Consider the following 27,944-nt stretch of genomic DNA (forward strand, 5'->3'; position numbering starts at 1 on the left):
GCATTGTTTGAGAGTTCGAAAATAAAAAATTATTGAATTGGAATTGGAAATTCAGTTCCGTGACTCAAGGCAATTATAGAACATTCAAGGAAGTTGCGCTGATAACTACTGAATGACAGTTAAAAATCGGAGCATCATTGCAAACGACCAGCAAATTCACAAGTGAACTTTGAGCTGTGCGTTGGATTCAAGTGGTTCATTTTGCATCAACAGATAGAAATTAATTTCCAGCTTCCTCATCAGCAAGACACCATGTCTGATGGAGGCACACTACTGTCTGATATCCCCACCACCACGCTTACCAGAGCTCAAAGGCGATGGCGCAAGGCCTATTTGACAATCTATTCTACCCGGATGATGCTTTCTCTCATATCCAAAAGTCGACAAGAATCGGAGAAAAGTCCTCCTCGTTACCCTGTCCTTGAGATTCAACCTACCGTTTCTCAAAACCAGGTTGTGCTCAACTCCTTTGATCCCTTTGTTTATAAAACAACACTAAGAATGTTGGAGAACAAAGACTTGAAGCATCTGCATGTTCTTGGCGGAGTTGAAGGTGTGGCCACCGCTCTAGGAGTAAGTTCCGACAATGGAATCGGCGGCAGCAAGGATGATATTACTAGGAGGTCTCAAATTTTTGGTACTAACTCTTACCATAAGCCACCTCCAAAAGGCTTTCGCTATTTCCTGATTGGTGCTTTTAAAAACACCGCCATATTTATTCTCCTAGTATGGGCAGCCCTGGCTCTTGCTTTTGGAATTAAACAACATGGGGTGGAAGAAGGTTGGTATGAAGGTGTAAGTATTATTGTTGCTGTCCTTTTGATGGTTGCTCTCTCTGCGGTCAGCAACTTGATAGAGGAAACTCAAAGTAACGAACGCAAAGAGTTGAGTATCAATATCAAAGTTGAAGTTGTTAGAGATGCTCGGCACCAACAAGTCTCCTTATTTGACCTTGTAGTTGGAGATGTTGTGCTCCTGAGAACTGGTGATCAGATTCCAGCTGATGGGCTGTTTTTGAAAGGGTATCGTTTGGAGGTCGACGAGTCAAGCATGACAGGAGAGAATGACTTTGTCGAAGTCAACTCCAACCATAATCCTTTTCTGTTATCTGGCACAAAAGTAGTAGATGGCTATGGTCAGATGCTCGTGGTGTCTGTCGGAATGAACACTACATGGGGTCGAATGATGAGTTCGATAGCAGATGATCAATCCAATGAAAAAACTCAATTACAAGCTCGGCTTGACAAACTAATTTGCTCCATTGAAAAATTAGGATTCTCATTGGCTTTCCTGGTTCTTGCATATCTACTTTTTAACTACTTCACTGGGAAAACAAAAGATAAGAATGGAAATAAGGAGTATAATGGTAGTAAAACAGATTTAGATGCTATTTTCAAATCTGTTGCACACATTCTTACGGCCACGGTTGCCACTCTGGTAGCGGCAATTCTATCAGGCTTACCAGTGGCAGTAACTCTCACACTTGCTTATTCCATGAAGAGAATGATGGCTGATCAAGCAATGGTAAAGAAACTTTCGGGTTACGAAAAAATGAGCTCAGCCACAGTTGTTTGTACTGAAAAAACAGGCATTTTGACATTAAAACAAATGAAAGTGACTGAGTTTTGGCTTGGCCAAGAATCCATTAAGAAAGATTCTCGTGATATGGTTGCCTCAAATGTTCGTGAACTATTCTACCAAGCAGTTGGCTTGAACACAACTGGTGGTGTTTACAAACCTGTTTCAGGATCTGTACCTGAATTTTCTGGCAGTCCAACAGAGAAAGCAATTCTTTCGTGGGCTACCCAAGAATTGGGTATGAACATGGAAAAAGTGAAGCAAAAGTACACCATTCTCCAGGTTGAAACCTTCAACTCTGATAAAAAACGCAGTGGGGTTTCAATTAGGAAAACAGATGATAACACAATTCATGTACACTGGAAAGGAGCTGCTGAGATGATCCTAGCTATGTGTTCACAATATTATGAGAATAATGGGGTAACAAAGACCATAGATGAAGATGAAAGGCAAAAAACAGAAAATATGATCGACAGCATGGCAGCTAAAGGCCTTAGATGCATAGCTTTTGCTCATAAAAAAATATTTAAAGAAGAAATGCAGTACAATGAAGATGGAAACACCCATCAAACACTGAGAGAAGATGACTTAACCTTGCTGGGAATAGTTACCCTAAAGGATCCATGTCGACCAGGTGAAAAGACAGATGTGGAAATTTGCAAATCAGCAGGACTGGGCATCAAAATGATCACAGGGGACAATGTTTTCACAGCAAAAGCTATAGCCAGAGAATGTGGAATACTACAGTACAAGGCCCAAGCGAAAAATGATGAGGAGGTGGTAGAAGGCAAACAATTTCGTAACTATACACCGGAAGACAGAATGGAAAAGGTTGATAAGATCCGGGTAATGGCAAGGTCTTCTCCCTTCGACAAACTTTTAATGGTAAAGTGTTTGAAAGAGAAAGGCCATGTGGTTGTAGTCACTGGAGAAGACAACAACGATGCCCCTGCACTAAAAAAAGCTGATATAGGACTTTGGATGGGTATTCAGGGCTGCGAAATTGCTAAAGAAAGCTCAGACATCGTCATATTAGATGATAAATTCACTACAGTGGCTACTACTCTAAAGTGGGGACGATGTTTTAATAATAACATCAAAACGTTTATCCAATTTCAACTCACCTTTAATATTGCCGCTCTAGTGATCAATGTTGTTGCAGGCTTTGTTCCTGGTAATAAGATTCCTCTAACAGCAGTTCAATTGGTATGGGTGAACATCATCTTGGATACACTTGTAGCTTTGGCTCTGGCTACTGAAAGACCAACTGATGAGCTAATGAAGAACCCTCCTCAAGGTCATACTGAACCCATTATAACAAACATTATGTGGAGGAATCTTCTATATCAAGCCCTATATCAGATAGCAGTCTTATTGATCTTACAATTTGTGGGCGAATCCATATTCAAAGTGAGTCCTGAAGTGAATGGTACAATGGTGTTCAATACTTTTTTTCTTTGCCAGGTTTTCAGTTTCTTCAATGCAAGGAAGTTGGAGAAAACGAATGTTTTCAGAGGCATTCACAAGAACAAATTGTACCTTGGACTAATGGGAGTAGCTATACTTGTTCAGTTTCTGAAAGTGGAGATCCTAAACAAGTTTGCTTCTAAAGAGAGATTGAATTGGAGGCAATGGTTAACTTGTAATGCATTGGGAGCATTCACATTGCCAATTGGTTTTATTGTGAAGTTCATACATGTTCCAGAGAAACCAGTACTCCTCATCAACTCCGATGGTGAATTGAATATCGGTTTTATAAAATACATCAAACTAATATTCTGTCTTGTAAAGTTGTTGTTTCTAAATGACTGTGATACTAAGTAGTCAACATGTATTGATATAGCAGTGTTTTGAAGTAATGTATCCTAATGTAGTTATGTGCTTACTACTGTATTGGGGCCTTAAAGCACTTTGAAGGCCCATTTTCTTTTGTGGGCTGGAATTATGTTCAACTCACAAAAGCCTTGTTCTATGTATTTGGTCCTATTATTAGACACGGTTTTTGAGTCATGCTTTCGATATATTTTGGAACCGACAAATTTCTTTCGGAGCAGCTGCTCGGAAACAATTAGCCGATTTAGATTTGCAAATGATTCTAGATTATTCGTTGGTAGAATGTATTCCTCTTTGGGTTTGGGATTGTATTCACGCCACTTTTTCAAGTTTCATCCTATAGTTTGATTGAACTTATTTGATCAGCATGATTCTGGCTTTCTTTCTTTTTTTTTGATATCTCTTTGCTTGACATTCAACTGTTTCAGATGATTGAGTTGAAAAGGGGATTTTAACTAGAAGATTTTGTATATTATGTGCTTAATGTACTTTATACAGCGTGATTATCTATTTTATTATTCAATTCTTTTGGGATTGGATCTATAAAAAATTTCTTGGTCAAGAATGGAATTGGATATGATTTTTCCCATTTTAGTAAGTGATTTGACATTTTTATTATGATTTGAGATTTGAGCTGGACATGCTGTTAGAATCTGTGAGCTCAACTGCTAAGCGTGCAGAAGAATTTTTGACTCTCATCAATGAAAATAAAATCAATCTGGAGGCCCCCTTCCATATAAAGGATTACTTTAATGGTTTGTAATATATCTGATTTCGGAATTACAATTTATTTCCCTTTGCCTAAGATTGATTTTCTTTTCTTAATCTCTCCCTGATTTCTGCGGTATTGCAGCTCTAAATTTAAGGTGTGTTGAGCGTTTGTATGGTGATCATGGTCTTGATATGATGGGCATATTGCGCAAAAATCCAGCTCTTGCACTACCAAAGTTTAACTCGTCTGAAGCAGTAGCAAGATGAATGGACTCGGTGTCGTTCAGATTTTAACGAAGTTTGGGCTGAAATATATGCTGAAAACCGTTACAAATCACTTGATCATCGCAGTTTCTACTTAAAGCAACAAGATTCAAAGAACTTGAGCACAAAATGTAGGTTGAATTTTATAGCCAAGTTAAAGGTTCTTTTTGGTATTATGTGCTTATTCAAATATTTGCTTATACTGTTGAGTGAATTTTCTGATGTAATGCTTCACATTGTGCGGTTCAAAAATATTTCAGAGCATGGAAATATTATTATGCTGCCATGCATCGCTTTTGTGTGAAAACTCTCAATTTGAGCAACCAGATAATGATGTGATTATTGCTAATTTGTGATAGAATTACTCTGTGCCTTTCTTCTTCCTGGTTTCATAACCATAAACTGTTCAAAGTTGCTTTTTTTGAAAATCTCTGTCATGGATCCTATACTGTTGACAATATTCACTTCCCTTGGTTATGGTATGTTGCTTCATTTTTGTCAGCTTGCTTGTCAACATTTTCAACAATGGTGACATTTAATTATGATGAGGCAAACATCTATGTTTGATCAGCTTTGTTTGCGACTTACATTGTATGTTTAGAGGATAATGTCACACTGCATGAGGTTATGTGACAATTGTGCTGGAAGTATTGTTGCTTCTAGTCATTGCATTTATATGGGGTTATATCTATTAAGATTTCAGAGCAAGAAATGTTGATAGTGGTCTCTGGTTCTGACACTCATATTTGCCTTTTCCCTGGTTAACTATTATAAGATAAGTGACAATTGATTCAAAAGAGTTTTTGTGTGTATATACTTAATTAGAAGCTATAATTTCAGCTTGAATTTTATAGTGTCCACTTCAGATGCTTTTTATAAAAATAAATTTTCTGTTATGTTTTAAGTTTCTGTCTGTAGTGTTTATGCAATATTTATTGACATGTAACAGTTTCTGACTGAGAAGCATTGAAGAATGGTTCTATAACATTTAGAGCTGGCTTTAATGGAGTCTTAAGTGTCTGAAATATAGTTTACAGAGGATGCCTAGAGTTGCTTCTACGTATTGTTTCCACTTTGCTCTTTTTCTCAAAGTCCTTATTTATTTTGCAGCTTTGGTGGCTGAAATTAAGGAGTTGAAAGAGAATAAACTGGCAGAGGAAAATGTTCTTTTTGCTATTGCTGCTGGACACATATGGATACTCTGACCTCAGCATTCATGAAGATTTATATAAACTTGTTCAATATTCATATTCATGTGAAGAGATGTGCTTGACCAAGGAACGGGTGAATAAGGCAATGAAGCTATGGACTACCTTCTTCAACAAACTGAAAAAGAGCTAAGCTAACAACCCCAGAAGAGACTGTGTTGATAAACCTTACTTCTTTATCCATGAATGGCTCATCTTTCAAATCAAGCTTGGATTTAAACCCCAGAAGAGATGATGATGATGATGATCAAAGAAAGAGCAAGGTAGATGACTACAAGATCAAGTTGCCAATGCCATCATTTAGAAGATTGTTCGCGTTGAATGTACCAGAACGGAAGCAAGCAAGCTTGGGGTGTTTAAGTGCAATCTTCTTCGGTGCTGTGCAACCTTTTTATTCCTTTATCATTGGGTCTACGGTAAATGTTTCTTTCTTAAAAGATCACTGATCAGATTAAAGAGAAAACGACAAAGCTTTATGCTTGGTGTTTGATTGGGTTAGCAGTGTTCACTTCATTGGTTAATTTATGCCAACATTAGAATTTTGCTTACATGGGTGAACGCTTAACCAAGAGGATCAGAGAGAGGATGCTTTCAAAGATACTCACTTTTGAAGTTGGATGGTTTGATAAAGATGAAACATCTGGTGGGGCTATTTGCTCCCGACTAGCAAAAGATGCAAATGTGGTACGTACTAATTTAAAGTTTTAAAACTAAATATGTTATAAGAGTAGTAAGATTAATTTAACACTGAATATGGAAATTTATTTGATTTGTTGCAGGGGAGATCTTTAATGGGTAATAGTATGTCTCTCCTTGTACTAACTGTGTCCGCTGTATCCATGGCTTTCGCTTTGGGATTAGTCCTTGCATGGAGGCTTGCTTTAGTGTTAAGGAAAAGCACATGGTGTTGATTACTTACATTAATTATTGTCAATTATATATTTTTTTAGTGGATGGCTAACCAGAAATGAGTAATTTAAGGGAGGATTAGACAAAAGTATCAAGCAGTAATAGAGATTATTTTCCTTAATATTAACTAATTTAATCCAGAAATTGATATATTAATGAATCCATGAGGATTCGGGAATCACAAATTCACGTTCTATAATCAAGAATATCCGAAGGTGATCAACGTGGGTGGTTAAATTAGAAGAAACTAATTAAACAATCATTGAGCTCTCCTTGGAAGTGGAACATGTTCAATTAATGTAAAATCACACAGACCTCTGAATCTTTGACCAGTCCATATGCATGCTGAACTGTAATATCATTTTGTAAGCCATAGCAGAAGACTTGTTTGTTTTGGTTTAATTTTGTGTGAAAATGGGAGGAGAAAGAGAAAGCAGCGAGGTGAAGAGGAAGAAGGGGTCTGTACTGTCCATTTTCAAGCATGCAGACGGTGTGGATATGTTGTTGATGGCTCTGGGATTCATCGGAGCTGTTTGTGATGGCTTCACTGGACCTTTAGTGGTGTTTGTAATGGGTGAAGTTATGAACAATTTTGGCACTGCATCAACTGATAACAATGAGTTGTTCATCCATAACATTAACAAGGTTTCATCATACTTATTGTTTAGTAATTTCTTTATTTCTTTATTTCTTTGGGACCTGCAAACATAAAACACTAACTGGATTTTCATATTGTGGTGGCAGAATTCAGTGTATATGTTGTACATAGCTTGTGGGGGATGGCTTGCTGGTTTCCTAGGTGGGTTCCAAAATTTTTATCATTTATTTCTTTAATTTATCAATACATACTTTGTTTTTCTTTCATAGATTGATGGTAGTTTCCATACGTTAATTAACTTTTGGGAAATGGTAGAGGGATATTGTTGGACAAGAACAGGTGAAAGGAAAGCCACAAGAACGAGAGCTAAATATTTGAAAAGCAGTATTAAGGCAAGATGTTGAATACTTCGATTTGCATGTCACCAGCACTGCAGCAGTCATCACTAGCGTCTCTAATGATACTCTTGTCATTCAAGATGTTATAAGTGAAAAGGTTTTCATCATCAATCTCATACTTAATGTATGAAAGAACTATTTGAAATATGTGACGAATTAACTCTCTGAATCTGTGACAGCTTCCAAACTTTTTGGTCAATGCTGCAACATTTATCGGAAGCTATGTGGTAGCATTCTTGATGTCATGGAGGTTAACCATTGTTATATTTCCCACTGCTCTGCTTCTGGTAATTCCTGGAATGATTTGTGGAAGAGCTGTGATGAATTTAGCAAGGAAGATGGCAGAAGAGTACAACAAGGCTGGGACAATTGCGGAACAGGCAATCTCTTCTATAACAACTGTTTATTCATTTGTTGGTGAAACCAAAACCATCAACGAGTTCTCTTCGGCCCTTGAAAGCTTTGTCAATTTGTGGGTAAAGCAGGCTTGGCTAAAGGCTGGGCTGTTGGAAGCAACAACATCGTTTATGCTATTTGGTCTTCCATAGCTTATTACAGCAGTAGAATGGTCATGTACCATGGTGCTAAGGGAGGAACCGTCTATGCTGTGGCCTCTGCCATTGTCGTTGGTGGCTGGTAAGTATTACCTTTTGACTTAACAGAAAATACAAAAATACAATTGAAAAAACATCACACACACACACACACACACATATATATATATATATATAGATGTATGAAAAAAATATTTTTGTTGTTGATCAGGGCGTTGGGACCTGGTTTATCTCACTTAAAGTCCATATCAGAAGCAATGTCCGCAGGAGAACGTATAATGGAGGTAATAAAAAGAATTCCCAAGATTGATTCGGACAACATGGAAGGTCAAGTTCTGGAGAATGTTTCAGGTGAAGTTGAGTTTAGACACGTAGAATTTGCATACCCGTCAAGGCCTGAAAGCATAATCTTCAAAGATCTTAACATAAAAGTTCCAGCAGGAAAGACAGTAGCCTTAGTGGGAGGCAGTGGCTCAGGGAAATCCACAGTAATTTCACTATTACAAAGGTTTTATGACCCACTTAGAGGTGAAATTCTTCTTGATGGAGTTGTTATTAATAAAATACAACTGAAATGATTCAGGTCAAAAATGGGTTTGGTGAGCCAAGAGCCTGCACTATTTACAACAACAATTAAAGAAAACATACTTTTTGGCAAAGAAGATGCCACAATGGAAGAGGTTATTGAAGCTGACAAAGCTTCAAATGCTCATAATTTCATCTCTCAGTTGCCTCAGCAATATGAAACTAAGGTTAGTTTTGATTGTCGCCCACTTAATGAATTAGCCCACCATCTAAGACTTTAAAATTAATAGTACATTTCTTGAATCTTGATATGCAAAATAGTTGAATAAAAGTAAAAAATGTTGAGCTCTTGTGCTTAAGTTATCATCATATGAACAGGTGGGAGAGAGAGGAGTTCAAATGTCTGGTGGGCAAAAACAAAGAATTGCTATTGCACGAGCAATAATCAAAGCACCTAGAATCCTTCTTTTGGATGAGGCAACAAGTGCCCTCGACTCTGAATCTGAGCGTGTGGTCCAAGAAGCCTTAGACAACGCCTCTGTTGGACGCACCACTATCATCATAGCTCACCGTCTCTCCACCATCCGCTACGCCGACATGATTGCCATCATGCAAGACGGCCATGTCATGGAAACAGGTTCACATGACGAGCTTTTGCAAGATGAAAACGGTCTTTATACGTCCCTTGTTCGTCTACAACAAACTGAAAAAGAACAAACAAAAACCCAAGAATAGATGATGATGACAAATCTCAATTCTTCACCCATGAATGGCTCATCTTCCACATCAAGCTTGGATGTTAACATTAGAAGAGAAGATGATGATGAAAAAAGAAAAGGCAATCGAGAAGATTACAAGAACAAGGTGCCTGTGCCATCATTTAGAAGATTGTTAGCTTTGAATCTACCTGAATGGAAGCAGGCAAGCTTGGGGTGTTTAAGTGCAATCTTGTCCGGTGCGGTGCAACCTGTGGTTTCATTTACCATAGGGTCTATGGTATTGGTGTTTTTCTTGAAGGATCACAATGAGATTAAGGAGAAAACGAAGATTTATGCTTTGAGTTTGATTGGGTTAGCAGTGTTCTCTTTGTTTGTTGATTTAAGCCAACATTACAATTTTTCTTATATGGGTGAACACTTAACCAAGAGGATCAGAGAGAGAATGTTTTCAAAGATACTCACTTTTGAAGTGGGATGGTTTGATCAAGATGAAAATTCCAGTGGTGCTATTTGTTCCCGACTAGCCAAAGATGCAAATGTGGTACGTAATAATTTACAGTTCCCAATTGATATTTCATATGTTTAGGAAGATTTAATGTAAAATTTGAACCTCGTTGCAGGGGAGATCTTTAGTGGGTGATCGCATGTCTCTCATTGTACAAACTGTATCGGCTGTAGTAATAGCTTTCACTATGGGTTTAGTCATTGCATGGAGGCTTGCTTTGGTGATGATAGCAGTCCAGCCCCTCATCATAGTATGCTTTTATACTAGGAAGGTTCTACTTAAAAATATGTCAAAGAAGGCCATAAAAGCGCAAGAAGAGAGCAGCAAGCTTGCTGGCGAGGCTGTTTCCAACTTGAGAACTATCACAGCCTTCTCCTCTCAAGAAAAAATCCTGAAGATGCTAGGAAAGGCCCAGGAAGGACCAAGAATGGAGAGTGTCAAACAGTCACGGTATTCTGGAATAGGCCTTGCCTTCTCACAAAGCCTAACATCTTGCACTTGGGCTTTGGATTTTTGGTACGGTGGCAAACTCCTGAAAGAGGGCTACATCACTTCCGAGGGCTTTTTGCAGACCTTCATGATCCTATTGAGCAGTGGCTATCTCATAGCTACTGCTGGAAGCATCACCACAGATCTTGCCAGAGGCTCAGATGCTGTAAGGTTAGTCTTATCTATATTGGAGCGTTATACAAGAATTCAGCCTGATGATTCTGTAGGCTACAAGGCTGAAAAAATAACAGGTCATATAGAACTTCAAGATGTACATTTTGCATATCCTGCTAGACCTGATGTGATGATTTTCAAAGGCTTTTCTATCAACATTGAAGCTGGGAAATCAATGGCATTGGTAGGGCAAAGTGGGTCTGGGAAATCAACGATTATTAGTTTAATCGAACGTTTTTATGATCCTTCAAAGGGTATAGTAAAAATTGATGGCCGGGATATTAGATCATACAATCTTAAATCATTGAGAAGGCATATTGCACTTGTTAGTCAAGAGCCTACATTATTTGCTGGTACTATTAGGGAAAACATTATTTATGGTGTAGATGACAACATAGATGAGTTTGAGATAATTGAGGCAGCTAAGGCCGCCAATGCTCACGATTTCATAGCTGGATTGAATGACGGATATGATACCTGGTGTGGGGAAAGAGGAGTACAATTATCAGGAGGTCAAAAGCAACGTATTGCGCTAGCTCGAGCAATACTGAAAAAAGCTACAGTATTACTATTAGATGAAGCAACTAGTGCGCTCGATAGTCAATCGGAGAAAGTAGTGCAAGATGCGCTTGAGCACATGATGATTGGAAGAACCACTGTAGTGGTAGCACATAGATTAAGTACTATACAAAATTGTGATCTCATTGCTGTATTAGACAAAGGGCAGGTCATCGAGAAAGGGAACCACCATTCTTTGTTGGCCAAAGGATCCACAGGAGCTTACTACTCGTTAGTTAACCTCCAAAGGAGAACAGATACTAATACTCATTCAACGATAAATCAAATTTAAATTTTTGTTTCCTTTTTGGGTTTATTCAGTAAGAAGATTTCAGTCTCGATTTTATATTTGTAATAATCGGAAAAGCTTCATCTGAATGTATTAAGGGATTGATACAAGTGACAAAATTTTCTTTAACTTTACATAAATAACTGTGGTGGGTTGGCTTTTCTTGAACTTTATACGATATAAGGCTTGCTTTACAACAAAGAGAAAATTAAAAATGAATATTTTCAGAGATCCTGGTCCTCTTTATATAATTGAAGATAAAAGGAATATTACATCTACGATCTCTTCTCATAAATTTCCTATCACAATTATAATGTAACAATTAGCGATTGATCAACTCATAAATAAGTCTCGCTTAGTAATTTGTTAGTTAACCAATCGCGAACTGATACAATAGAGTTGTAAGAAAAAGTTGGTGAGAATAGATTATAAACGATAATATTTTTTCCGAAGATAATATTTTCTTCAACTTTATATAGAATTACAACGGTGGAGGGCTTGCTTTTCTATCTAAATCATTTCCATTCGCACTAATTAAATCAACTTATCTGAACTGATCAATATGCATGCTATAATCGTGTAGTAGACAGTATCTCATAAATTGATTAACTTTATATAGAATAGGTGATCAATATATTTTTGCATATACTCAATTGATGTATATGGTGTTGGAGATCTCATATCGACTAGGCACGCTCAAGCCAATGAGTTTATAAGAGTGGATAATCCTTCCACTCAATAAGATCTTTTGAGTGAGGAGTTAGGCCCAACTTCAACAAGTGGTATCAAAGCCAATCCCATTTGAGCTAAATGATTGAATGAGCTACCAAACTACCTCCATTTATAGGCAAGTAGACCATATGGGCTTGACCGTAAGGGCGAGTGTTGAAGATCTTATATCAACTAGGTATGTTCAAGTCAATATGTTTATAAGAGTGGATAATCCTCTCACTCAATAAAGCCTTTTGGGTGAGGAGTAAGCCCATGGCAGGGATAGAGTATTTGCAAACAAAGCTTCTTCAATGTTTCTTTAACTTACTGATTTTATTAGAGTAATTCCTTTTTATGGCTACAAGTGGTAATCCATGTGATTACTTATCCCAGCCGTTCATTTCTACACAAAGAAACACAAAATTAAACAATTTCATTCGTCAGATCTCTTCTCCAGTGTTCAAAGAGTCTTTAGCTTGCACAGTAGTTTCTTTTGCCGGGAAGACAACCATGTGCGGGAGAATTGAATTCCAACGCACGCCTCTGTTATCTTTTGTTTTGTTTTATTGTGTTTAACAGTAGTCACCCTCATTTCTTGGTAATAAAAAACGACAGCGCATCATTAGTACCACTTACAGGCAACTTTTCTTTTGTTTTGTTTTATTGATGGCGGTGAGTGTGGGGCTAATTAGCAAGAAAAATTCAAACGACATGTGACCAATAATTTTTAAAAGATTTTAAATAAATTTTCAACACCAATAATGCTATTAGCTTTAACGATTATCTTAAAATTTTACGACGGTGGTGGGTTGGCTTTTCTTGAACTTTATACGATATGAGGCTTGCTTTACAACAAAGAGAAAATGAAAATGAATATTTTCAGAGATCCTGGTCCTTTTTATATAATTAAAGTTAGAGAAATATTACGTTTACAATCTCTTCTCATAAACTTTCTATCACAATCATGATATGGTAATTAGCGATTGGTCAGCTTGTAAATATGTCTCATTTAGTAAATTGTGAGTTGACCAATCGTAAGCTAATACGACAGGGTCGTGAGAAAAAGTTGGTGAAAAGAGATTGTAAACGATTGTATTTTTTTTGAAGATAATCTTTTCTTTAACTTTATATAGAATTATGACAGTGGAGGGCTTGCTTTTCTATCTAAATCATTCCCATTCGCACTAATTAAATCAACTTATCTAAACTAATTAACATGCATGCTATCATTGTGTAGTAGACAGCAATGTTCTGAAACCTGAACCAGGAAGTGACCCATTCAGGCGATTGGGTCACGGTTCAGGAGGTCGGACCGGTTCGACCTGATGACATCAACAACAAAACGATGTTTAAAAATTCTTACAAATACCCTATCCAGATTAATAAACCAAAAGTTGTCAATCTCATATTTCATCTACATTTGGAATGATGTTTCCTGCATTAATTGTTTTTGAGCAACGAAAATCTAAATAATGAACCTAAGTCCACATTTTATTGAGGTTCATCTTTCAGCGCCTAAGCATTTTACCAAAGCACATGGGAATCTCACTTAAAGTGGGTCAAAAAACTTTGTGGATCATATTCTTTAAAGCAGGCAAAGCTGAATATATAATAAACCTATCCTAAACCTATGTGAGAAAATTAGTTCAACAATGACACCCACCGTTCAAGCTTTGGAGTTTAAAAAAATAACGAAAAATTGAAGCTTTAACCCACCAAGATCTTTGTCGTGTTGAAGAAGTTGCAGTTAATAGCGATGGCAATACACATTTCCTATGTCAATAGGAAGATAAAGTGTTGTGCCGGAAATCCGGAGAGAATAACTTCCTATTATGAGCAATGGTGGATCTAAGATTTTTGTCAAGTGGGGGCCTCCGCGGCTCCGCCATTATTTGCTAAATAATTAATGAAAATATTAAAAAATCACTAAACCTTAATTAAAAAAATAATACAATATTAAGAACCTAAGAAAAAAGAATATATAATAACACAATATTTTCTTACTTGAATAAATCTATGAGAAGCAAAATTTTGAGTAAAAGTGTTGAGTAAACATTGAACAAAACCTTCTTTTAATATTTTTATTTTTGGCTTTCAAATATTACAATATAAATTTTCATAGCATTGATCAAACTTAGCTTAATTAAGCTAAAGTCAACTAAAACTTAAATCAAGTCAACGTTACGTTGACTTTTAATATGAATTAATAAAAAATGGGAAATTTTTTTAGTATAAACATAGATAATAACTCAAATTTCTTTAATAATTTTGAACAACTGAACGGTGACGTTTAAAATGTAGAAAAGTGAAGGGTAGAGAATAACGTCCTTTAAAATATAGTTAAGGTTTTAATTTGAGAAAGCAGATCCATTCTTAGACAGAAAATACAAAATAAACTCACAAGATTAATATATTTTTCTCTCAAATTAGAATAAAAAACCTCAAAAAGAAAAAAAAATGATTTAATCCTTAAATAAACTAAATTGAAATGAACAATGCATATACATAAAATCGATAAAATAGAAAATGGAGCTAATTATGACACCTTGAGTAATGAAAATTTAATAATTTCAGTCTTCAAAAATTTTAAGAGCGAATAACATGAGAAAAAGAAAAAGAGAGTAAAGAATTTGGGGATAAAATCATAAAAAAATAGGTAAAGCTGTGTAGAAAAACACTGAAGAGAGTTTTAAACTTTTAATATGATGTGGGCTTAGAATATATATATATATAATAAGTTTTTTTGTAGACCTAGATATACAGTATGTATAATAATTCTTATTTTTTTTTTTTTAATCTGAAGGTGGGTCTAGGTATATATGTTAATTAACAATTTTTTATGGCTTGTATATTAATAATTTTTTTTTCAAATCTGGGCCTACCCTCAAAGGGCTGAATCCGCCCCTGATTAGGAGTGAAGATATTTAGATTTGCTCAATTTGGAAGGAAACTATTCAAATTGATTTAGATTCTAACTAAGGTAGTCGAAGATCATGCAACTTCCTAATTTTACGTATTTGAATCTTACCTCAACTCTATCATATAAATGGGTGCTATATAACCAATTGCAACTGGTTTTGATAGGGGTTGGGCAATTATTCTAGGAAAAGATTCATCATTTGTAATTCTCATTCAATAAGAGAAATAGTGGCCATAAGCTTAAGATTTAAACTTGCCGAATCATTTTAAATATTGCCTCTTGTCATTACTTGTATTTTCTCTTTAATTGTTCAATTGTTCATTTTCATTAAATCACGCACACATCCGTTTCAATTTTGTCAGGGTCAATCGGATCACTCTGGTTGGTGCGAATTTTCATATCAACAAAATGCATGCTAGATGAAGATAGAGTTTTAGAAAAGGAAGGTTAAGGTAGACTGGATAAGCTTGGAATAAATTATAATAATTTTAAAAATTACTTTTTCAAAATCAATTTTATTTAAAATGGGGTCTACACAGAGAATTAACGAGGCTAAAATAACACCACTCTACTTAATTAGGTTTTCCCTTTTGTCCAATTTTATATTTCGGACTTACTTTTTTTGTTTTTAGAACTATCAATAAAAATATGACGTTGGATAATCCATAATATTAAAAGGTTCATCATACTTATTGTTAGTAATTTCTTTATTCTTTGGGACCTGCAAACATAAAACCTAACTGGATTTTTATATTGTGGTGGCAGAATTCAGTGTATCTGTTGTACATAGCTTGGGGGGATGGCTGTGGGTTTCCTAGGTGGGTTCCAAAATTTTTATCATTTATTTCTTTAATTTATCAATACCTGCTTGTTTTCTTCATAGATTGATGGTAGTTTCCATACATAATAACTTTTGGAAATGGTAGAGGGTATTGTTGGACAAGAACAGGTGAAAGGCAAGCCACAAGAAAGAGAGCTAAATATTTGAAAGCAGTATTAAGGCAGAGGTGGAATACTTCGATTGCATGTCACCAGCACTGCAGCAGTCATCACTAGCGTCTCTAATGATACTCTTGTATTCAAGATGTTATAAGTGAAAAGGTTTCATCATCAATCTCATACTTAATGTATGAAAGAACTATTTGAAATATGTGACGAATTAACTCTCTGAATCTGTGACAGCTTCCAAACTTTTTGGTCAATGCTGCAACATTTATCGGAGCTATGTGGTAGATCTTGATGTCATGGAGGTTAACCATTGTTATATTTCCCATGCTCTGCTTCTGGTAATCCTGGAATGATTTGTGGAAGAGTGTGATGAATTTAGCAAGGAAGATGGCAGAAGAGTACAACAAGGCTGGAACATTGCGGAACAGGCAACTCTTCTATAAGAACTGTTTATCATTTGTTGGTGAAACCAAAACCATCAACGAGTTCTCTCGGCCCTTGAAAGCTTGTCAATTTTGGGGTAAAGCAAGGTTGGCTAAAGGCTGGGCTGTTGGAAGCAACAACATCGTTTATGCTATTTGGTCTTTTGTAGCTTATTACGGCGCGTAAATGGTCATGTACCATGTGCTGTAGGAGGAACCGTCTATGCTGTGGCCTCCGCCATGCCGTTGGTGGCCGGTAAGATTACCTTTTGACTTAACGAAAATACAAAAATACAATTAAAAAAAATATATAAAAAATTCTTGTTTTTTTTTTTTTGTTGATCAGGGCGTTGGGACCTGGTTATCTCACTTAAAGTCCATATCAGAAGCAATGTCGCAGGGGAACGTATAATGGAGGTAATAAAAAGAATCCAAGTTGATTCGGACAACATGGAAGGTCAAGTTCTGGAGAATGTTTCAGGTGAAGTTGAGTTTAGACAAGTAGAATTTGCATACCCGTCAAGGCCTGAAGCTACTATTCAAAGATCTTAACATAAAAGTTCCAGCAGGAAAGACAGTGGCCTTAGTGGGAGGCAGTGGCTCGGGAAATCACAGTAATTTCACTATTACAAAGGTTTTATGACCCACTTGGAGGTGAAATTCTTCTTGATGGAGTTGTTATTATAAAATACAACTGAAATGTTCAGGTCAAAAATGGGTTTGGTGAGCCAAGAGCCTGCACTATTTGCAACAACAATTAAAGAAAACATACTTTTTGGCAAAGAAGATGCCACAATGGAGGAGTTATTGAAGCTGCAAAGCTTCAAATGCTCATAATTCATCTCTCAGTTGTGCCTCGCAATATGAAACTCAGGTTAGTTTGATTGTCGCCCCTAATGAATTAGCCACCATCTAAGACTTTAAAATTAGTAGTCATTTCTTGAACTTGATATGCAAAATAGTTGAATAAAAGTAAAAAATGTTGAGCCTTGTGCTTAAGTATCATCTATGAACAGGTGGGAGAGGAGGAGTTCAAATGTCTGGTGGGCAAAAACAAAGAATTGCTATTGCACGAGCAATAAACAAAGCACCTAGAATCCTTCTTTTGGATGAGGCAACAAGTGCCCTCGACTCTGAATCTGAGGTTGGTCCAAGAAGCCTTAGACAACGTCTGTTGGAACACACTATCATCATAGTCACCGTCTCTCCACATCCGCTACGCCGACATGATTGCCTATGCGAAACGGCATGTCATGGAAAAAGGTTCACATGACGAGCTTTGCAAGAGAAAACGGTCTTTATACTCCCTTGTTCGTCTACAACAAACTGAAAAAAAAAACAACACAACCCAAGAAAGATGATGTGACAAATCTCAATTCTTCACCTGAATGGCTCATCTTCCATCACTATTGGATGTTAACTAGAAGAGAGAGATGATGAAAAAAGAAAAGGCAATAGAGAAGATTACAAAAGTTGCCTGCGCCATCATTTGAGAGATTGTTAGCTTTGAATCTACCTGAATGGAAGCAGGCAAGCTTGGGGTGTTTAAGTGCACTTTGTCCGGTGCGGTGCAACCTGTGGTTTCATTACCATAGGGTCTATGGATCGGTGTTTTTCTTGAAGGATCACGATGAGATTAAGGAGAAAACGAAGATTTATGCTTTGAGTTTGATTGGGTTGCAGTGTTCTCTTGTTTGTTGATTTAAGCCAACATTACAATTTTTCTTATATGGGTGAACACTTAACCAAGAGGATCAGAGAGAGAATGTTTTCAAAGATACTCACTTTTGAAGTGGGATGTTTGATCAAGATGAAATTCCAGTGGTGCTATGTTCCCGACTAGCCAAAGATGCAAATGTGGTAGTAAAATTTACAGTTCCAATTGTATTTCATATGTTTAGGAAGATTTATGTAAAATTTGAACCTCGTTGCAGGGGAGATCTTTAGTGGGTGATCGCATGTCTCTCATTGTACAAACTGTATCGGCTGTAGTAGCTTTCACTATGGTTTAGTATCATGCATGGAGGCTTGCTTTGGTGATGATAGCAGTCCAGCCCTCATCATAGTTACGTTTTATACTAGGAAGGTTCTACTTAAAAATATGTCAAAGAAGGCCATAAAAGCGCAAGAAGAGAGCAGCAAGCTTGCTGGCGAGGCTGTTTCCAACTTGAGAACCATCACAGCCTTCTCCTCTCAAGATAAAAATCCTGAAGATGCTAGGAAAGGCCCAGGAAGGACCAAGAATGGAGAGTGTCAAACAGTCCGGTATTCTGGAATAGGCCGCCTTCTCACAAAGCCTAACATCTGCACTTGGGCTTTGGATTTTGGTACGGTGGCAAACTCCTGAAAGAGGGGACATCATTCCGAGGGTTTTTGCAGACCTTCATGATCCTATGAGCAGTGGCTATCTCATAGCTCACTGCTGGAAGCATACCACAGATCTTGCCAGAGGCTCAGATGCTGTAAGGTTAGTCTTGCTATATTGGAGCGGTATACAAGAATCCGCGATGATTCTGAGGCTACAAGGCTGAAAAAATAACAGGTCATATAGAACTTCAAGATGTACATTTTGCATATCCTGCTAGACCTGATGTGATGATTTTCAAAGGCTTTTCTATCAACAATGAAGCTGGGAAATCAAGCATTGGTAGGGCAAAGTGGGTCTGGGAAATCAACGATTATAGTTTAATCGAACGTTTTTATGATCCTTCAAAGGGTATAGTAAAAATTGATGGCCGGGATATAGATCATACAATCTTAAATCATTGAGAAGGCATATGGCTGTTAGTCAAGAGCCACATATTTGCTGGTAATTAGGGAAAACATTATTATGGTGTAGATGACAACATAGATGAGTTTGAGATAATTGAGGCGCTAAGGCCGCCAATGCTCAGATTTCATAGCTGGATTGAATGACGGATATGAACCGGTGTGGGGAAGAGGAGTACAATTACAGGAGGTCAAAAGCAACGTATGCGCTAGCTCGAGCAATACTGAAAAAAGACAGTATTACTATTGATGAAGCAACTAGTGCGCTCGATAGTCAATCAGAGAAAGTAGTGCAAGATGCGCTTGAGCACATGATGATTGGAAGAACCACTGTATGGTGCACATAGATTAAGTACTATACAAAATTGTGATCTCATGCTGTATTAGACAAAGGGCAGGTCATCGAGAAAGGGACCACATCTTTGTTGGCCAAAGGATCCACAGAGTTACTACTCCTTAGTAACCTCCAAAGGAGACCAGATACTAATACTCATTCAACGATAATCAAATTTAAATTTTGTTTCCTTTTGGGTTTACTCAGTAAGAAGATTTAGTCTCGATTTATGTAATAATCGAAAGCTATCTGAAGTATTAAGGGATTGATACAGTGACAAAATTTTCTTTAACTTACATAAATAACGTGGTGGGGTGGCATTTCTTGAACTTTATACGATATAAGGCTTGCTTACAACAAAGAGAAAAAAAAGAATATTTTCGAGATCCTGCTCTCTTATATAATTGAAGATAAAAGGATATTACATCTACGATCTCTCTCATAAATTCCTATACAATTATAATGAACAATAGCGATTGATCAACTCATAAATAAGTCTCGCTTAGTAATTTGTAGGAACCAATCGCGAACTGATACAATAGAGTTGTAGAAAAAAGGTTGGTGAGAATAGATTATAAACGATAATATTTTTTCCGAAGATAATATTTTCTTCAACTTATATAGAATTACAACGGTGGAGGGCTTGCTTTACTATCTAAATCATTTCCATTGCCACTAATTAAATCAACTTATCTGAAATGATCAATATGCTGCTAGAATGTGTGTAGTAGACAGTATTCATCAAATTGAATTAATTATAGAATAGGTGATCAATAATTTTTGCATATACTCAATGAGTATATGTGTTGGAGATCTCATATCGACTAGGCACGCTCAAGCCAATGAGTTATAAGAGTGGTAATCCTTCCATCAATAGATCTTTTGAGTGAGGAGTTGGCCCAACTTCAACAAGTGGTATCAAAGCCAATCCCATTTGAGGCTAAATGATTGGAAATGAGTACCAAACTACCTCCATTTATAGGCAAGTTAGACCATATGGGCTTGACCGTAAGAAAGGGCGAGTGTTGAAGATCTTATACAGCTAGGTATGTTAAAGTCAATATTTATAAGAGTGGATAATCCCTCTAACTCAAATAAGCGTTTGGGTGAGAGTAAGCCCATGGAGGGATAGAGATATTGCAAACAAAGCTTCTAATGTTCTTTAACTTATGATTTTATTGAGTAATTCCTTTTTATGGCTACAAGTGGTAATCCATTGTGATATTACTTATCACAGCCGTTCAGTTTACACACAAGAAACACAAAATTAAACAATTTCATCGTCAGATCTCTTCTCCAGTGTTCAAAGGTCTTTAGCTGCACAGTAGTTTCTTTTGCCGGGAAGAAACCATGTGCGGGAGAATGAATTCCAACGCACGCCTCTGTTACTTTGTTTTGTTTTATTATGTGTTTAACAGTAGTCACCCTCATTTTTGGTAATAAAAACACACGACAGCGCATCATAATACCACTTACAGGCAACTTTCTTGTTTTGTTTTATTGTGGCGTGTGAGTGGGGTATTAGCAAGAAAAATTCAAACGACATGTGACCAAAATTTTTAAAAGATTTTAAAAAATTCTCAACAACCAATAATGCTATTTAGCTTAACGATTATCTTAAAATTTTACGACGGTGGGGGGTTGGCTTTTAACTTTTATACGATATGAGGCTGCTTATCAACCAAAGAAGAAAATGAAAATGAATATTTCAGGATCCTGGTCCTTTTTAATATTAAAGTTAGGAGAAATATTACGTTTACAATCTCTTCTCATAAAACTTTCTATCATCATGATATGGTAATTAGCGATTTGGTCAATCTTGTAAAATATGTCTCATTTAGTAAAGTGTGAGTTTGACAAGCGTAAGCTAATAACAGGGTCGTGAGAAAAAGTTGGTTGAAAATGTGAGGACCTCAATTTGAGCAACCAGATAATTATGTGATTATTGCTAATATGTGATAGAATTACTCTCTGCCTTTCTTCTTCCTGGTCTCATAACCATAAGCTGTTCAAAGTTGCTTTTTTTTTTTAAAATCCCTGTCATGGATCCAATACTGTTGACAATATTCACTCCCCTTGGTTTATGTTATGTTGCTTCATTTTTGTCATCTTGCTTGTCAACATTTTCAACAATAAATATGATGAGGCAAGCATCTATGTTTGATCAGCTTTGTTTACGACTTACATTGAATGCTTAGAGGATGATGTCACACTGCATGAGGTTATGTGACAATTGTGCTGGAAGTATTATTGCTTCTATTCATTGCATTTATATGGGATTATATCTTTTAAGATTTCAGAGCAAGAAATGTTGATAGTAGTGTCTGGTTCTTGCACTCATATTTACTTTTTCCCTGGTTAACTATTATAAGATAAGTGACAGTTGATTTAAAAGAGCTTTTGTGTGTATATACTTAATTAGAAGCTATAATTTCAGCTTGAATTATAAAAATAATTTTTCTGTTATATTTTAAAGTTTCTGTCTTTATTGTTTCTACGATATTTATTGATTGTAACATTTTCTGACTGATAGAAGCATTGAAGAATGGTTCTATAAAACTTAGAGCTCACTTTGATGGAGTCTTAAGTATCTGAAATGTAGCTTATAGAGGATTCCTAGAGTTGCTTCTATGTATTGTTTCCACTTTCTCTTTTTCTCAAAGTCCTTATTTAATCTGCAGCTTTGGTGGCTGAAATTAAGGAGTTGAAAGAGAATAAACTGGCAGAGGACAATGTTCTTTTTGCTATTGCTGCTGGATACCAGCAACCTGTAATTCCACACCAGGAACATGGATACTCTGACCTCAGCATTCATGAAGATTTGTATAAACTTGTTCAATATTCATGTGAAGAGATGTGCTCGACCAAGGAACGGGTGAATAAGGCTATGAAGCTATGGACTACCTTCTTCAACAAACTGAAAAAGAGCTAACAACCCCAGAAGAGACTGTGTTGATAAACCTTACTTCTCCATCCATGAATGACTCATCTTTCAAATCAAGCTTGGATTTAAACCCCAGAAGAGATAATGATGATGATGATCATCAAAGAAAGAGTAAGGTAGATGATTCCAAGATCAAGTTGCCGGCACCATCGTTTAAAAGATTGTTCACTTTGAATCTACCAGAATGGAAGCAAGCAAGCTTGAGATGTTTAAGTGCAGTTTTGTCTGGTGCTGTGCAACCTGTTTATTCCTGTATCATTGGGTCTACGGTAAATGTTTTTTTCTTAAAAGATCACTGATGAGATTAAAGAGAAAACGACAAAGTTTTATGCTTTGTGTTTGATTGGGTTAGTAGTGTTCACTTCATAGGTTAATTTATGCCAACATTACAATTTTGCTTACATGGGTGAACGCTTAACCAAGAGGATCAGAGAGAGGATGCTTTCAAAGATACTTTTGAAGTTGGATGGTTTGATAAAGATGAAACATCTAGTGGTGCTATTTGCTCCTGACTAGCAAAAGATGCAAATGTGGTACGTACTAATTTAAAGTTTTAAAACTAAATATGTTATAAGAGTAGTAAGATTAATTTAACACTGAACATGGAAATTTATTTGATTCGTTGCAGGGGAGATCTTTAGTGGGTGATAGTATGTCTCTCCTTGTACTAAGTGTGTTGGCTCTATCCATGGCTTTCGCTTTGGGATTAGTCGTTGCATGGAGGCTTGCTTTGGTGTTAAGGAAAAGCACATGGTGTTGATTACTTACATTAATTATTGTCAATTATATATTTTTTTAGTGGATGGCTAACCAGAAATGAGTAATTTAAGGGAGGATTAGACAAAAGTATCAAGCAATAATAGAGATTATTTTCCTTAATATTAATTAATTTAATCCAGAAATTGATATATTAATGAATCCATGAGGATTCGGGAATCACAAATTCACGTTCTATAATCAAGAATATCCGAAGGTGATCAACGTGGGTGGTTAAATTAGAAGAAACTAATTAAACAATCATTGAGCTCTCCTTGAAAGTGGAACATGTTCAATTAATGTAAAATCACACAGACCTCTGAATCTTTGACCAGTCCATATGCATGCTGAACTGTAAAATCATTTTGTAAGCCATAGCAGAAGACCTGTTTGTTTTGGTTTAATTTTGTGTGAAAATGGGAGGAGAAAGAGAAAGCAGCGAGGTGAAGAGGAAGAACGGGTCTGTACTGTCCATTTTCATGCATGCAGACGGTGTGGATATGTTGTTGATGTCTCTGGGATTCATCAGAGCTGTTTGTGATGGCTTCACTGGACCTTTAGTGGTGTTTGTGATGGGTGAAGTTATGAACAATTTTGGCACTGCGTCAACTGATAACAAAGAGTTGTTCATCCATGACATTAACAAGGTTTCATCATACTTATTGTTTAGTAATTTCTTTATTTCTTTATTTCTTTGGGACCTGGAAACATAAAACACTAACTGGATTTTCATATTGTGGTGGCAGAATTCAGTGTATATGTTGTACATAGCTTGTGGGGGATGGCTTGCTGGTTTCCTAGGTGGGTTCCAAAATTTTTATCATTTATTTCTTTAATTTATCAATACATACTTTGTTTTTCTTTCATAGATTGATGGTAGTTTCCATACGTTAATTAACTTTTGGGAAATGGTAGAGGGATATTGTTGGACAAGAACAGGTGAAAGGAAAGCCACAAGAACGAGAGCTAAATATTTGAAAAGCAGTATTAAGGCAAGATGTTGAATACTTCGATTTGCATGTCACCAGCACTGCAGCAGTCATCACTAGCGTCTCTAATGATACTCTTGTCATTCAAGATGTTATAAGTGAAAAGGTTTTCATCATCAATCTCATACTTAATGTATGAAAGAACTATTTGAAATATGTGACAAATTAACTCTCTGAATCTGTGACAGCTCCCAAAGTTTTTGGCCAATGCTGCAACATTTATCGGAAGCTATGTAGTAGGATTCTTGATGTCGTGGAGGTTAACCATTGTTATATTTCCCACTGCTCTGCTTCTGGTAATTCCTGGAATGATTTGTGGAAGAGCTGTGATGAATTTAGCAAGGAAGATGGCAGAAGAGTACAACAAGGCTGGGACAGTTGCGGAACAGGCAATCTCTTCTATAACAACTGTTTATTCATTTGTTGGTGAAACCAAAACCATCAACGAGTTCTCTTCGGCCCTTGAAAGCTTTGTCAATTTGTGGGTAAAGCAGGCTTGGCTAAAGGCTGGGCTGTTGGAAGCAACAACATCGTTTATGCTATTTGGTCTTCCATAGCTTATTACAGCAGTAGAATGGTCATGTACCATGGTGCTAAGGGAGGAACCGTCTATGCTGTGGCCTCTGCCATTGTCGTTGGTGGCTGGTAAGTATTACCTTTTGACTTAACAGAAAATACAAAAATACAATTGAAAAAACATCACACACACACACACACACACATATATATATATATATATAGATGTATGAAAAAAATATTTTTGTTGTTGATCAGGGCGTTGGGACCTGGTTTATCTCACTTAAAGTCCATATCAGAAGCAATGTCCGCAGGAGAACGTATAATGGAGGTAATAAAAAGAATTCCCAAGATTGATTCGGACAACATGGAAGGTCAAGTTCTGGAGAATGTTTCAGGTGAAGTTGAGTTTAGACACGTAGAATTTGCATACCCGTCAAGGCCTGAAAGCATAATCTTCAAAGATCTTAACATAAAAGTTCCAGCAGGAAAGACAGTGGCCTTAGTGGGAGGCAGTGGCTCAGGGAAATCCACAGTAATTTCACTATTACAAAGGTTTTATGACCCACTTGGAGGTGAAATTCTTCTTGATGGAGTTGTTATTCATAAAATACAACTGAAATGTTTCAGGTCAAAAATGGGTTTGGTGAGCCAAGAGCCTGCACTATTTGCAACAACAATTAAAGAAAACATACTTTTTGGCAAAGAAGATGCCACAATGGAAGAGGTTATTGAAGCTGACAAAGCTTCAAATGCTCATAATTTCATCTCTCAGTTGCCTCGGCAATATGAAACTCAGGTTAGTTTTGATTGTCGCCCACTTAATGAATTAGCCCACCATCTAAGACTTTAAAATTAATAGTGCATTTCTTGAATCTTGATATGCAAAATAGTTGAATAAAAGTAAAAAATGTTGAGCTCTTGTGCTTAAGTTATCATCATATGAACAGGTGGGAGAGAGAGGAGTTCAAATGTCTGGTGGGCAAAAACAAAGAATTGCTATTGCACGAGCAATAATCAAAGCACCTAGAATCCTTCTTTTGGATGAGGCAACAAGTGCCCTCGACTCTGAATCTGAGCGTGTGGTCCAAGAAGCCTTAGACAACGCCTCTGTTGGACGCACCACTATCATCATAGCTCACCGTCTCTCCACCATCCGCTACGCCGACATGATTGCCATCATGCAAGACGGCCATGTCATGGAAACAGGTTCACATGACGAGCTTTTGCAAGATGAAAACGGTCTTTATACGTCCCTTGTTCGTCTACAACAAACTGAAAAAGAACAAACAAAAACCCAAGAATAGATGATGATGACAAATCTCAATTCTTCACCCATGAATGGCTCATCTTCCACATCAAGCTTGGATGTTAACATTAGAAGAGAAGATGATGATGAAAAAAGAAAAGGCAATCGAGAAGATTACAAGAACAAGGTGCCTGTGCCATCATTTAGAAGATTGTTAGCTTTGAATCTACCTGAATGGAAGCAGGCAAGCTTGGGGTGTTTAAGTGCAATCTTGTCCGGTGCGGTGCAACCTGTGGTTTCATTTACCATAGGGTCTATGGTATTGGTGTTTTTCTTGAAGGATCACAATGAGATTAAGGAGAAAACGAAGATTTATGCTTTGAGTTTGATTGGGTTAGCAGTGTTCTCTTTGTTTGTTGATTTAAGCCAACATTACAATTTTTCTTATATGGGTGAACACTTAACCAAGAGGATCAGAGAGAGAATGTTTTCAAAGATACTCACTTTTGAAGTGGGATGGTTTGATCAAGATGAAAATTCCAGTGGTGCTATTTGTTCCCGACTAGCCAAAGATGCAAATGTGGTAAGTAATAATTTACAGTTCCCAATTGATATTTCATATGATTAGGAAGATTTAATGTAAAATTTGAACCTCGTTGCAGGGGAGATCTTTAGTGGGTGATCGCATGTCTCTCATTGTACAAACTGTATCGGCTGTAGCCGTAGCTTTCACTATGGGTTTAGTCATTGCATGGAGGCTTGCTTTGGTGATGATAGCAGTCCAGCCCCTCATCATAGTATGCTTTTATACTAGGAAGGTTCTACTTAAAAATATGTCAAAGAAGGCCATAAAAGCGCAAGAAGAGAGCAGCAAGCTTGCTGGCGAGGCTGTTTCCAACTTGAGAACAATCACAGCCTTCTCCTCTCAAGAAAAAATCCTGAAGATGCTAGGAAAGGCCCAGGAAGGACCAAGAATGGAGAGTGTCAAACAGTCACGGTATTCTGGAATAGGCCTTGCCTTCTCACAAAGCCTAACATCTTGCACTTGGGCTTTGGATTTTTGGTACGGTGGCAAACTCCTGAAAGAGGGCTACATCACTTCCGAGGGCTTTTTGCAGACCTTCATGATCCTACTGAGCAGTGGCTATCTCATAGCTACTGCTGGAAGCATCACCACAGATCTTGCCAGAGGCTCAGATGCTGTAAGGTTAGTCTTCGCTATATTGGAGCGGTATACAAGAATTCAGCCTGATGATTCTGAAGGCTACAAGGCTGAAAAAATAACAGGTCATATAGAACTTCAAGATGTACATTTTGCATATCCTGCTAGACCTGATGTGATGATTTTCAAAGGCTTTTCTATCAACATTGAAGCTGGAAAATCAATTGCATTGGTAGGGCAAAGTGGGTCTGGGAAATCAACGATTATTAGTTTAATCGAACGTTTTTATGATCCTTCAAAGGGTATAGTAAAAATTGATGGCTGGGATATTAGATCATACAATCTTAAATCATTGAGAAGGCACATTGCACTTGTTAGTCAAGAGCCTACATTATTTGCTGGTACAATTAGGGAAAACATTATTTATGGTGTAGATGACAACATAGATGAGTTTGAGATAATTGAGGCAGCTAAGGCCGCCAATGCTCATGATTTCATAGCTGGATTGAATGACGGATATGACACACGGTGTGGGGAAAGAGGAGTACAATTATCAGGAGGTCAAAAGCAACGTACTGCGCTAGCTCGAGCAATACTGAAAAAAGCTACAGTATTACTATTAGATGAAGCAACTAGTGCGCTCGATAGTCAATCAGAGAAAGTAGTGCAAGATGCGCTTGAGCACATGATGATTGGAAGAACCACTGTAATGGTAGCACATAGATTAAGTACTATACAAAATTGTGATCTCATTGCTGTATTAGACAAAGGGCAGGTCATCGAGAAAGGAAACCATCATTCTTTGTTGGCCAAAGGATCCACAGGAGCTTACTACTCCTTAGTTAACCTCCAAAGGAGACCAGATACTAATACTCATTCAACGATCAATCAAATTTAAATTTTTGTTTCCTT

The 27,944-nt window shown here is 36.9% G+C and overlaps 3 protein-coding genes and 1 pseudogene across 3 annotated transcripts; all 4 read left to right on the plus strand.

The window, feature by feature from the left end:
- Nucleotides 1-7: 7 nt before the first annotated feature.
- Nucleotides 8-4,389, plus strand: LOC116133033 (calcium-transporting ATPase 12, plasma membrane-type-like). Its single transcript, XM_031418701.1, has 3 exons — nucleotides 8-3,313; nucleotides 4,062-4,166; nucleotides 4,265-4,389. The coding sequence occupies exons 1-3, from the start codon at nucleotides 253-255 to the stop codon at nucleotides 4,387-4,389; spliced, it is 3,291 nt and encodes a 1,096-aa protein (XP_031274561.1). The 5' UTR covers nucleotides 8-252.
- Nucleotides 3,419-27,930, plus strand: LOC116133035 (ABC transporter B family member 15-like). The gene is given in 13 exon segments (XM_031418702.1): nucleotides 3,419-4,166; nucleotides 4,265-4,517; nucleotides 22,098-22,629; nucleotides 22,784-22,893; nucleotides 22,989-23,763; nucleotides 23,863-23,917; nucleotides 24,032-24,093; nucleotides 24,095-24,211; nucleotides 24,294-24,594; nucleotides 24,597-24,750; nucleotides 24,880-25,420; nucleotides 25,572-26,453; nucleotides 26,533-27,930. Coding segments are annotated over 9 exon segments (3,741 nt in total). The 5' UTR covers nucleotides 3,419-4,166; nucleotides 4,265-4,517; nucleotides 22,098-22,629; nucleotides 22,784-22,893; nucleotides 22,989-23,532.
- On the plus strand, nucleotides 6,141-11,326 carry LOC116133065 (ABC transporter B family member 15-like). Its single transcript, XM_031418729.1, is given in 10 exon segments — nucleotides 6,141-6,278; nucleotides 6,374-7,148; nucleotides 7,248-7,302; nucleotides 7,417-7,478; nucleotides 7,480-7,596; nucleotides 7,679-7,979; nucleotides 7,982-8,135; nucleotides 8,265-8,805; nucleotides 8,957-9,838; nucleotides 9,918-11,326. Coding segments are annotated over 9 exon segments (3,741 nt in total). The 5' UTR covers nucleotides 6,141-6,278; nucleotides 6,374-6,917; the 3' UTR covers nucleotides 11,316-11,326.
- LOC116133034 lies at nucleotides 12,173-22,348 on the plus strand (annotated as a pseudogene).
- Nucleotides 27,931-27,944: the final 14 nt, after the last annotated feature.

This window comes from Pistacia vera, unplaced genomic scaffold (assembly GCF_008641045.1).
Source record: "Pistacia vera cultivar Batoury unplaced genomic scaffold, PisVer_v2 Contig265, whole genome shotgun sequence".
NCBI classification, from domain to species: Eukaryota; Viridiplantae; Streptophyta; class Magnoliopsida; order Sapindales; family Anacardiaceae; genus Pistacia; species Pistacia vera.